The sequence below is a fragment of the Silene latifolia genome, chromosome 11 (genome assembly GCF_048544455.1).
Source record: "Silene latifolia isolate original U9 population chromosome 11, ASM4854445v1, whole genome shotgun sequence".
NCBI lineage: Eukaryota > Viridiplantae > Streptophyta > Magnoliopsida > Caryophyllales > Caryophyllaceae > Silene > Silene latifolia.
The window spans coordinates 194,733,916-194,746,222 of record NC_133536.1 but is presented as its reverse complement, the minus strand read 5'-3'; the positions used below and the strand labels follow the sequence as shown (position 1 = coordinate 194,746,222).

At 35.4% G+C, this 12,307-nt stretch overlaps 2 protein-coding genes across 3 annotated transcripts; one reads left to right on the top strand and one right to left on the bottom strand.

Annotated features, from left to right (window-relative positions):
* The first annotated feature begins 362 nt into the window (after nucleotides 1-362).
* LOC141612235 (two-component response regulator ORR24-like) lies at nucleotides 363-4,912 on the top strand. Of its 2 annotated transcripts, none has more exons than XM_074430970.1 (6): nucleotides 363-917; nucleotides 1,663-1,815; nucleotides 2,288-2,674; nucleotides 3,297-3,373; nucleotides 3,464-4,416; nucleotides 4,750-4,912. In XM_074430970.1, exons 1-5 carry the CDS (start codon nucleotides 785-787, stop codon nucleotides 4,394-4,396), a joined length of 1,683 nt encoding a protein of 560 aa, XP_074287071.1. In that variant the 5' UTR covers nucleotides 363-784; the 3' UTR covers nucleotides 4,397-4,416; nucleotides 4,750-4,912. The 2 variants fall into 2 exon arrangements, with proteins under 2 accessions (XP_074287071.1, XP_074287072.1); XM_074430971.1 differs by lacking the exon at nucleotides 363-917 and adding an exon at nucleotides 1,161-1,214.
* Nucleotides 4,913-5,388: 476 nt separating this feature from the next.
* Nucleotides 5,389-9,323, bottom strand: LOC141615270 (brassinosteroid-related acyltransferase 1). The gene is made up of 3 exons (XM_074433695.1): nucleotides 8,830-9,323; nucleotides 6,949-7,401; nucleotides 5,389-6,345 (listed from the first exon to the last, which is right to left on the bottom strand). The coding sequence occupies exons 1-3, from the start codon at nucleotides 9,271-9,273 to the stop codon at nucleotides 5,845-5,847; spliced, it is 1,398 nt and encodes a 465-aa protein (XP_074289796.1). The 5' UTR covers nucleotides 9,274-9,323; the 3' UTR covers nucleotides 5,389-5,844.
* Between the last annotated feature and the right edge of the window lie 2,984 nt (nucleotides 9,324-12,307).

Below are 12,307 nucleotides of genomic sequence, written 5' to 3'. Positions count from 1 at the left end.
GAGGAGGGTAAATCCTCTCTATTGTACATGCTCTTAGTGGTATTAAGATGGCCAGGTTGCAAACACGTTATTATTATTATTGTTGTCAATAAAAACAAAGAAAACAAATTTGAAAAAGAAAAGAAGAAAAGGAAATGCACTTTGAGCAAGTCTGACTGGTTGCATGCTCATTCAATCCAGCTTTAACAGACCCTATTTATGGTTAAAGATTCCATCCTAATTATAATTATTATTTTCACACACATTTAATTCAATTAATTTAATTAGTTAATCAATACACACATTAAATAATTCAAAGACAAGAAGACTGCATCCAATCAAATTTAAAATAAATACACTACTTTTTCCATCTAAACCTCCCTACTCCAGTCTCCATCCCTTCAAAAAAAAAAAAAACTCCCTACTCCAAGACACAAAAAACTCGCTGTTAAAGACCACAATATCCGTCTTAAGCTTCTGACATGTCAAATTATTTATACTTCGTATTAAATAATATTAACATTTAAACATTATTTCCTGTTTTATTCCCAATTATTTATCACCTTTCACTCCAATCATTTCAATTTTAACTTATCATATGATATCTTTCATATAAAACCAAACAAAATTTGTCAAAAATAATTTCTGAATTTCAGAAAGTGACATTTTATTAACTAATTGTTACTATTTTCACTGTCTTTTTCTGGGTATTTCTTCTGTTTTTAAACAGAGATCACAAATCTATCTAGTAATAATAAAGATAACAACTTTTATTAAAATTTTCTGAATTTTTCTGGGTTCAAAAATGACTGTAATTGAAAGAAGAAGAGATCATCCAAATGATCAATTTCCAATTGGTATGAGAGTTTTGGCAGTTGATGATGATCCTATTTGTCTTAAACTTCTTGAGACTCTCTTGAGAAAATGCCAATATCATGGTTTGTTTTCATCTTTTTTAATTATTTATCCTTTTTTTTTTAATTGTTAATTTCATCATTTTATGTATTTTTTGTGTGTATAAGTTTAAAGGGTGCATATAATTTTGATTGGTTTATTGGTTATGCCAAGTGTTTTTTAATCTGTGGTTGGTATAGATTCATTTGATTTTTTTTTTTAGGAAGATTTTTCATGTTTTTAGTATGATCATGTTTTTTTGGACTTGGGTTGACTGGGGGAGCCAGGATTTTTGGTTAGGGGGCGAAAATTTTCAGGGGGCGAACTACTAATGGAGTAAGGTATATCATAAAAAAATCGAAATTTTTTCATTGTTCAGAGGGGGCGAGCACCCGGCTAGATCCACCACTTGAGGGGTTTCTCCTGCTTAACTGAGACTTGTGCTTCTATTTGTCTTTCAAATGACTTTTTGGATTGACTATTTATTTTAGAAATAAATTGGGCGTTTTTAGTACTAAAAATGTAGCTAGAATTCATATTTGTCTTGTAGGATTGACCAATTTAAGATCATGATTGAGAAATGATATGGGTTAATTATGTAACTAATAACATACAGTTATTTAGCTTCTTTTCTTTTATTTTTTTCTGCATGTTTTTTGGGTGGGTCAACTGGTCTGGTCAATTTTGAGTGTGAGAGATCTGTTAATGTATGTGTTGCTAAGTTTGACTGTATCATGTTTGATGCATAATTAAGATTAGGATGCTTATCTGGGTGTTTTAATGGTGTAGTTACAACTACAAGCCAAGCCATTACAGCTCTGAAGATGCTGAGAGAAAACAAGAACAATTTCGACCTTGTCATTAGCGATGTGCACATGCCGGATATGGATGGATTTAAGCTGCTTGAGCTTGTAGGACTTGAGATGGACCTGCCTGTTATAAGTAAGCTTTGGAAACATTTGTTCTTCATTGAACTGATTTATACAATATGTTATCGTATCGTGTGATCTCACAAGTATGAACGACTGGCTGTCTACAATCGAGATATTAGTTTATGAGAATTGATTTGTCAGTTCTTTCTGCAGGATTATACAAAGTACTCTTAATGTAATTCAATGAGTCATTTTCATCTATTTACTCTGATTCTTGCCCTTAACTCATTACTCATGTACCCGTGCCCGACAATGGACAAGTGAACATGAGGATGGCACTTGGACACTTTCAATTCAGACCAAAACATGAAGATTTTTCATAAAATAACCTAGTCCGTTATTTGGACATGGACCCGCTTGTAACCAAATCTGAGCGACATAGACCTTTGTTTTATGGTCTTGAACGCTGTTCAAGTCAAAATTTTCTCGGTAAATAGTTTTTTGATTGACCACCTCGTTTACAAATAAACTGATTTGTGCAGTGTTATCCGCCAATGGTGATACCAAGTTAGTGATGAAGGGGATAACTCATGGAGCTTGTGATTACTTACTCAAACCTATTAGGTTGGAAGAACTTAAGAACATTTGGCAGCATGTCATCAGGAAAAAGAAAATTGAGCCGAGAGATAGGAACAGCTCTAACTGCCTGGACAAGGATTCTGATGGAAATGCATTAGCAGGGGCAAACTCTGATCAGGATGTCAAGTTCTGCAGGAAACGAAAAGACCAAAATCTGGATGATGATGAAGAACAAGATGAAAATGACTCCGATAATGATGATCCCTCTGCTCAAAAGAAACCTCGTGTTGTGTGGTCGGTGGACTTGCATCGCAAATTTGTTGCAGCTGTCAATCAGCTTGGCCTTGACAGTATGTTTTCGTTTTATTCATGTTTCCATAGAATTTAATAACTAGACCCTGGACTTCGCTAAATGAGCTATTTACCTTGACTCTTAATATTCCCTTTGCTTATTAGTGTCCACATCCGGCGATTGGGTATGAGTATGACACTTGGACACTTGGACACTCCACTTTAAGAAAAATACATTCAGATTTTTCATAAGATGGATGAGTCCGACAGTTGGGCATGCATCCATGTTGAATACTTCTTAGGGAGTCTGTGTATCATAGCTAACGGGTGCTCCCAAGGACAATGGGGTTGGAAGTGAGATGTAAGGCTTTAGATAAGAAAGTCAACATTGAGGTTTGAGAACACATTACTCTAATTTGGCTACAACTGTCGTAGGGAGCTCGTGTTAGAGTGTCAAACGCTGTTGTGAGTGTTGGTGGTGAAAAAGTTCGTCTCTTTTACCAAAGATGAATTGTTAAAACTGTCATGCCGTGTGGTGTCGAATCAAAGTAAAGTGTTACATAGATGAGTATTACTCCTTCCGCATAAGACTTCTCCCTGTCAATTGTACGTGCATGAGACTCCATTTTCATACTACTAATTAAGTACTAACAGTAACTTTGTTATGTTTTTTAAATGCAGAAGCTGTTCCGAAGAAAATACTGGAATTAATGAATGTTGAAAAACTGACCAGAGAGAATGTGGCCAGTCATCTCCAGGCAAGTTTAATGACTTTCACTCTTTAATAGTTTCCTCCTAAGATTATCGCAATCTAAACACCTCAAAATCCTCTTCTTTTTATTTTGCAGAAATATCGGCTGTATTTGAAAAGAATCAGCTCCGTGGCTAACCAGCAAGCTAACATGGTTGCGGCTTTGGGTGGGCCCGATTACTTGCGCATGAATGCCGTCAATTTCCACAACTACAATGCTGCTGTACAATTTCAGAACACTTCATTTAGATCAGTCCCCCCAGCTGGCGTTCTTGGCCGATTAAACACCCCAGCAGGGCTAGGCCTTCACGGGCTCTCCCCTTCTGGAATGGTTCACATGGGCCACACTCAAATCCCGAGTAGTTCCATCACGGACAGTGCTAAATTCCAGGCTGGCATATTGCCCGGGAATCAGACGGGTATACTTCAAGGGATGCCTACATCATTGGAATTTGATCAAATTCAACAGAAGAAGGGTGTTACTGGAGTAGACAAATTCTGTTCAGCAAATAACATTGGAGTAACCTCGGATTCTTCCACTAATGTCTTTGATCATAGTAGAAGTAATAGCAATTGGCCTACTGCTGTGCAATCAGAAGCGACTTCAACCAACCGAATTGAGAGTATGATGCATGACATGTCACCCAACATTTCTGTTCATAGTCGGTTGCAAGACTCAAGATTGGATGCCCAATGCGAAGTGGGTTTGATGAATGATTTTGAACCCGATTTTCTAAACCATGGGAATTTTATGGACAGCTCATTGAATTCTTCAATAGGGGTTCAAGGAGCATACCATACAAGCTCTATGTTGCACAGAAACGGGGGTGTTGGTTCAATTGGACACCAGAGATATGCTTCCTTAGGCAACCAACATAGTCAGTCAGTCCAGAATTCGGGATTGGACATGGCGGTGAAAATGAAGCAAGGACAGTTCATGGATTATGGAGGGAGGCCTATAGGAAACTATGCTGCTAATGGTGCTGGTTCCTTGGAAGATGTTGTAACTTCAATGTTTCATCAAGTCTGAATGTTCCTGTTCTTTTGCAGGTATATTCTTTCGATCTTGAACTAGTTTATGGCCTCATGTTAATGCTTTTTCAGAGCCTAATCCGAATTGACCCAATCCAAAGCCGAAAAGGGCGACCCTTAGCAGACCCTAAAAACACTGACCAGACCCGAAACTACTACTTTGAAACAAAAACTTACTACTATTCATGACTGATCAATGACCTGAATCAACCGTGCACCCGAAAATAATCTGAACCTCAATGACACATTTGTCCGGTCTACAATGTATTTTGATAAAAAATGTTAGTGTTTGCTTGATAATCCCAGTCATGTCCCTCTGAGTTTGTTATATTTTTTGTGTATGTGACTCAGGAACAAGATGCACACATATGTAGAATGGAGATTTGAGTTTGTTATCGTTAGCTTTCGGGAACTTGCATCTGGAATGTATTATTATACACTTTCTATGTTTGTTTTAGACTTGTTAACTGCTGGTATTGTTCTGAATAAAATTCACTCCTTCTTGGTTCTCCTATTATACTGTCTTACATACAAAACTTTAAAAACATTCCCTAATTTCCTTTACAGTTCCTATAATTTCCGACTTTTGTCTGTAAGCCCGTATAATACCTTGCTCTTCTTTGGAATTGCCTGTGTAAGTAACTGTGATGCTGTTTATTGACAGTCCATTGAATTGTAGCCTAAATAGAAACACTGGTAATAAACACGATGAATTCGAGATTAGGTTAGCTTCTTAGATATTAAGTTGAACACAGATTCTGGCCTCGGAGTAGCTTTTACATACCTCATTTACTATTATCATCAAATTAGCTGTGTAAGTTGTGTATGTCCTACAACAGTCTTACACAAAATTAACCGTAAGTTAAAAACTGTGCCGAAACTAAAGAAAGCTCATTCCGTCATAGATGTCATTTTATGTAACAGAGAATAGTACTATTTCACATTATTGCTATTCTGACATGAAATCCCACAGTTGAAGCTTTATATCAGAAAATGACTTGAGTAGAATAGTCATAGAGATGGGCAAATCTTGGATCAAGTACAATCATATTTCTATTATACGGATTTTGTCAGAATTTTACTTTCAACAATAAATACTGAAGTACTTCTATCATTTGATATGGATCAGATATTCAGATGCAGAAATGCTCAAGTACAATTTTAGTACATATCTTAGCTAATGCCACCTTGCATGAGCATCTATCATACAAGGACATAGATATGATTATCTCATTGTCCAACTATATGTTGCCGTGTGGCGTGTTAGGTGAATCGAACATTTCAAGTTACATTAATGCCATTAGGGTGACGACGTAGAGACGACTAACCTATAATTGACCAAGTCGGTTGGATGTGTGGTGCAATCTTGACTATATGTAGAAAACATAGAGACTATTTCCGAAGGACCATAAAGTTACGACGACAAGGTTGATTTCAGAGTAGCATTTAGTTCAAAGTGAGGAAATAATGTGAAAAAGCATTTAGAATTTGAGATGACAACCCAATTCTCACATCAATGCCCTTATCTTCCTTAGAACTTTGCATGAAATATGCAACCTGTGGAACCGGAGGGACCAGTGGACAAGCAGAAGCAGTTGTTTGTCCATGATGTCCGAAATTCACCTTGTGAAAGGGCGTCCTAGTCCAGTCAGACACTATGGTTAGTTCCCTCAACGGAGGGAGGGCTCCACCAGACCCCTCGAGTGCCTCGAGATACGAGCTGACATACTGATTGTTGATGGAATTCTTTGCTGCCTTTATCTTGTTGACAATGGTCTCAAGGCTCGCAAGTTCAAGCTCTCCGGCCAAGAGGGCTACCGAGGCTAGGACATAGGCGTTTCCACTAAAGCCTGGTGAGAGTGGTGGTGCGAGCCTAGTCCTTGTGTCCACTGCAAATTGAAGGCATACCATTCTGTCTTTTCTTAATCCGAGTGCTTTGGTCCTTGCCTGTATTATTTGGTCATAACATCTCATTAGCCCACATAATTTCAGATCGGCTGAGGATTTTGAGTTTTGGTCTACAACTATAAGAGCAGCATTAGTTCAGTTGGTAAGACAAGGAAAGAGAACTCGTTAGCAGGCCCCGTTTAATAGCATGTTCAAAAGGTTCTTAGAATCGGGGCTCATACCCATTAATTTATTCTTGGTCGCTAGCCAAATGTTGGGTTTGAGTACTAATTGCCACAAAAACTAAGTTTTCCTATTATATAGGGCCTCAAATTGTCTTACAGAACCGGACCTCTCAAATCCATTTGACGGCTTTGGTCATTAGTGTCAAAGTCACACTCTTACGAGAGCAATTGGCTTCAGACTATCTTTGGAGTCCGAAACTGTCATGTCTTATGGTATGCCGATTTTACCCAAAAACTTACTATCAAGGTATAAACCATTGATTAGGCCTCGACCATCAACTTTGGTTCTATACCTTAATACTCATTGAACTAGAATTCATGTTAACTAATGGCTCAAATTGCATGAGTTCTACCCTAGGATGAACCAAAGACCTTAATGAACTAAATGTAACGAAACTTATAGCAAACACACACTTACCTTCCACAAATGTGCAGTGACAATCTCAAAAGACGAACAAGCTGATACCATGTTGTTTAGTCCATAGTTTCCCCTCTTCAAAATGTCAATCATAGAACTAGTGAAATGAAATGTCTTAAGAATACAATCTTGATTAGTTGAAGAAACCATTAACTGAGGATTATTGAGCATTCCGCTGGGCGGGGATGCTTGAATGATCAACTGGTACAAATGTTGAATAGCCGAGCAACTTGGTAAGGCGGTAGCCTGATTCTTAGCTGTCGTCGGATGACTGTTTAGCTGAAGTCTTTCTCTGCCATGGACTGGCTTATGCCAGTCTAGTGAGTAATTTAGTTGGTTGAAGTTTGACTTGGAAGCCCATGCACTTAGGAAATTGAAGGTTGCTTGACCATCAAAGAGTGCATGACTTGTTCCTACTCCAATTGAGTAGCCTCCACACCCAAACTTTGTTACCTACATACATTTATTATCATCTCACAATATAAATAATCAATCTTGAAAAATTATAACTTCATCATAAGTCATAACAAACCAACAAGGCAACAATACCCCAATATAAATAATCAACTTGTAGTATAATTGATTAGACCTCAGCCATCAGCTTACGCTTATAGTTGATGCTTAATTAATAATTATGTATCTTGGTATTAGAGTCTGTTGATCCGAAGTCCCAAGTTCAAATTCCGAGTCTCTAAAATTTCAAAATTTCAAGCCCTTAATTTTTTTTAATGAGTTACGGCTTATAAGATGATCGGTCATGCTACCTTTTTCTCGTTCATTGATTATTGTATCTAAGTTATTACCTTTGATTAATTTATGGTCTTAACAGAAATAATCAGAGACCAAGCAGGAATTAAAGACATGTAGTAGTAATTAACAATGTGTTAATCACCTGTGACCTCTACTATAAAGGTTGATGAGGGAACAATAAGGGAAAATTCCAAGAGAATCTCGACAAAACTGTCTTTCATTTTGTTAACAGTTTTTTTCCCACTTTACGTCACTTTGCATAACCAATAACATGCACTACAAAACTCAATCCTTGTAGTTGTTTTCCTTTTTAGACAAAAAAACGCGTTATAATGAATTTATCATAAACTTTTTCTATCAAAATTGAAATTATCCTTGCAATACTATTTTTTTTTCCATTATCATGCAAGTTTTTTCTTGTTTTTTAAATTTTTTTGCATTATCAAGCTAGTTATATAGAGGCCTTAGATTACTACTTATAAAATATTACTACTTATAAAATAGAGGGGGAAATAATAAGTATGGTTTATGTGCTTAGAAGATGAAATAACCTTTATAATTGGTTGAGAAGGACCAAATTGTTCATCAAATGCAATCCTAAAATATAAAGAACAATTGACTAGACAACTAAAATGGAATAGGACAATAAATGACCGAAACAGAGGGTGTAAATTTTAACTAGATGCCAAAGCCTTTGTTTTCCAAGCCATAAGAAAGTAATGCCAATTTTATCACAATCTTTTTATAATTGCGCACATAAATATGTAATTTCTCTGAAAAAAGACGGTTTTAACATATAATTTTAGTGAAACTCAGTACCAACTAATGATGTTATTTCATTTTCCTTTATGTTTCACAATTTATATAAATCAACCATACAAACTCACATAAATATGTAATTGTGCACAATCACAATCTTTTGTAATTGCGCACACAAATACGTAATTTCTCTTAAAAATGATGATTTTACCCAGTATTTTTAGTGAAACCTAGTATTAACTAACCGATAATGTGCTATCTCATTTTCCTTTTTCTATAAATGAAACGTATGAAGAGTGTGTATAGTGTAACAAAATTTCCAAACAAACATCTCATCGAGTATTGTATTTGTGTAGTAAAGTAATTACGTACCTGAGCAACAATAAGTGGCATCTCAGAGATATCTCCATTAGAAATAGGTTTATAAACCAATTTCTCATAAAACTCATTATAATGACACAAATTACCAAGATCACACATTCTAGTTTGTGTATAAGCTTCAACCATAATTGCACCACCATTGTTGCACCATAGATTAAGCTTCCCATCATTAGGGTTTCTACTTAATCTTCCTGCACTCGGGTACCAAAGCGATAGCGTCTCCTCTAATCCTTCCTTTAATCTACTAAACACTGAGGTATTAGTACCATACATATAATCATAATTAGTTGGTTTATAAAAGAAAACCAAGTACATAAGTGTAGGACATTGCCTATCTAAATTGGAAAGTTTCATCATTTTGGGTTGTTGTTGTTGTTGTTGTTGCATGGTTTTTGGATATACATTTACCCTTTTTGTCTCATAAACACTAGCCATAATAAGGGTTTTCTTGTAATTTTCGCGGTTTCGGGTGTTTCTTAATTTGCTTACTTGTTGATTTGGGTTATAATGTGAAGAATTAGAGCAAGAGTTTGTTGGTTATATAAGGAGTGAAAAAGGAGAAGTAGATTCCTAGGAGCCGACCTCCTTGTCTAAATGTTTAGGGTAGATTAGTTTAATTAATCATAAAATAAGGTTTCTGATTATTTATATTAAGAATGATTAAGGGTTTTTTTAAGCTTAATTAATTAATTGCAAAGAAAATGCATTGCACTTGCAATTGCATGCTACTATATATTCATGTTAATATTAATGAAGTGTGAAATTAGGTTAATAATTTGGTATTGTTATCTGGCTTCCACTATTCTGATAGGCAATCCAAAGACATTCTTCAAAGTTGGCCGGTTCGTCGATTTGCTAACAGATTTTATACCAATAATATTTATATGTAAATATATATCTTTACAGATTTCATATATTTCAATGTTTATGTTTTGCAATGTCATGAATTAAAATGTTACTCTTTTCTTGCTAGCTATTTCATGCGTTTGTTCGATCAAAATTCCTCGCATAATTTACACAAACGTGTAAAAATGACATGAAAGATAAGAAATATCTGCGTTAGTTAATTATTAATTTAGTGCATAATTTTAGCATAGTAATCAGCTTGACTCAGTGGTAAGAGTAATGGTATATATTGCCAATGATCTTGTGTTCGATTCCCACTTCAAGTTAAATTTTGTTAAATTTTTAAACAATGTGTTGTTCAATTTCAATTTTCAGAAAAATAAGGCCATGGGGAATCGAACTCGGGTGGCATCTCTACTTTATCATCCAACTAACCACCATGCTAATTAATTGTTGTTGAAGAATGGAAAAGAAATATATTTATGTACTATATTGCTTTTAGAATTGAGAAATAAACTAGCCATATAAAAATTACTCAAAATAGTTAACATACGTTTTTTTAATTACTCTTTTAATAAAAAATGGTACCGGGGCCCCTCTATAAGATTTCGCACAGGGCCCCCAAAACGACCGGGACGGCCCTGAGTTATAACTTCGTTTAAAAATCTCGTAAGAGTATTCAAATTTTGATTTACTTGGATTTATAAAGCGTGATTTAGGCCTTGTTATTTCTGGTTTATTTGAGCTCATTTCAGTTCACCTCTATTCAATTCAGTTCAGCTCTGCTTCATCGATCAGTTTAATTAAGCTCATCTCTTTACAAATTAACTCTTACTTCAACTTCATTCAGTTCAATTTGGTTCAACTTCATCCAGTTTAGTTCAGCTCAGCTCAGTTTCGTTGATTTGTTCAGTTTAGTTCAGCTCAACTCAATTTCATTGATTAGTTCAGCTCAACTTCATTGATTAGTTCAGTTTAGCTGGGCTTTAGCTTCATTGATCAGTTCAATTCAGCTTATCTCTTCACAAATCAACTCTTACTTCAACTTCATTCAGTTTAATTCAGTTCACCTTCTATCGGCCGAAAAAAATAAAACCTTGTTCAGATGATCGCCATAAATCAATCTTAACTCTCCAATCATGCATTAGGCTAACCATAATTCAAAATGGTCATTGTAAAAATTGCCCTGAATAGGATTCAAACCATCAATAATGAAATGCATGAAGATAAGAGAATAGAGTCCGGTAAAGGTAACAACAAAGAAATCGACAGCAAGAATCTTAGGATGATGAAACGAGGCTTGTCCTTATTGAAAATAGATAGCTAATAATATGTGTTTTATATGTCAAACCCCATCCTGTTTTAATATTTGTAGTTAAAACTCTTAGTTGATGGACGACAATTGTACTTCGACAAATAGAACTACGAAAACATTTCTCTTGTTACTAGTGATGTTCTTATGCTTGTTTTTAACTGTTTTTTCAGTGCCCCAGACGCGTTCTGCTACAAGCAAATGTCTTTTATTGTTTTTATTTGGACGATGTAAAAATTATGCACCCGCTCATATTATTCTTAGCAAAAACAAATTGGTCAATTAATGACAGATTTAATTGACATATTTGACTAATATATTTCAATTAGCAGATTAGTATAAGTGTTTGATAATTAGCGGGTTGAAATTAATAGATTGTTGTATTTATGTGCAAATCATTGATAGAATCATTTTTTACAATCTACAAAGTGACTATCCTTGTTAACTAGTCAAACATGTTAAAGAGTCTTGAATATGCTGAAAATTTATCAATCTACTGTTTACCAAACACCCCCATAAGTAGGTATTAAGTAAATGCCTGAATATACGTGATAGCTAGCAAGCCTACAAACCACGTATACCAAGTCAGTCACTTTATTTAACAGGATAACAGACTTGAAGTTTAGAATCCATAGTCTCAGGCCATAGATAACCCATACAACCATTGTTCTTAGAGGGTTTATGCTTGAGATACGAGCCAAACAAAGCCAAACACGACCCAGATAATTGAAAAAAAAAAGACACCGAATAATAAATTTATGACCCAAACCAAGCAAAACACGACCCAAACCCGAGTACACCCAATAAATGATCATAAATTCATGATTACCTGACCCCGATGATGATCCGATCCAGATGAGCTTGATAATGATCCGACCCGACAATGACCGATCAAAACTCGACCCGACACGACAAATCTGTCTAAATGATCCGACAATGACCCGAACCCTGACTCGAACCCGAACTAGGAATTGATCCGACTAATTTGACCTATAAGTGACCCGAATCCGACCCGGACGTAATCATGACCCAATCAACATGATCTCCGAAATCATTATTTTCTAAATAAAACAAGTCTCTTATATTCCTATGATGAATTACTTAACTGAAATTGATATTCAATATAGGAATATTTTAAGATAAAAAGAGTATAAAGAAGCGATAATGATAATAAACTACTTCAATATAGGAATATAGGCCGAAACTTAACTGAAATCGAATCGATCCAAATGAAAAAATTAAGTCCAATTTGATCCATATTTTAGATCGATCTCCAAAAACATTTTCGAAAAACCTCAACCAAATCCATTG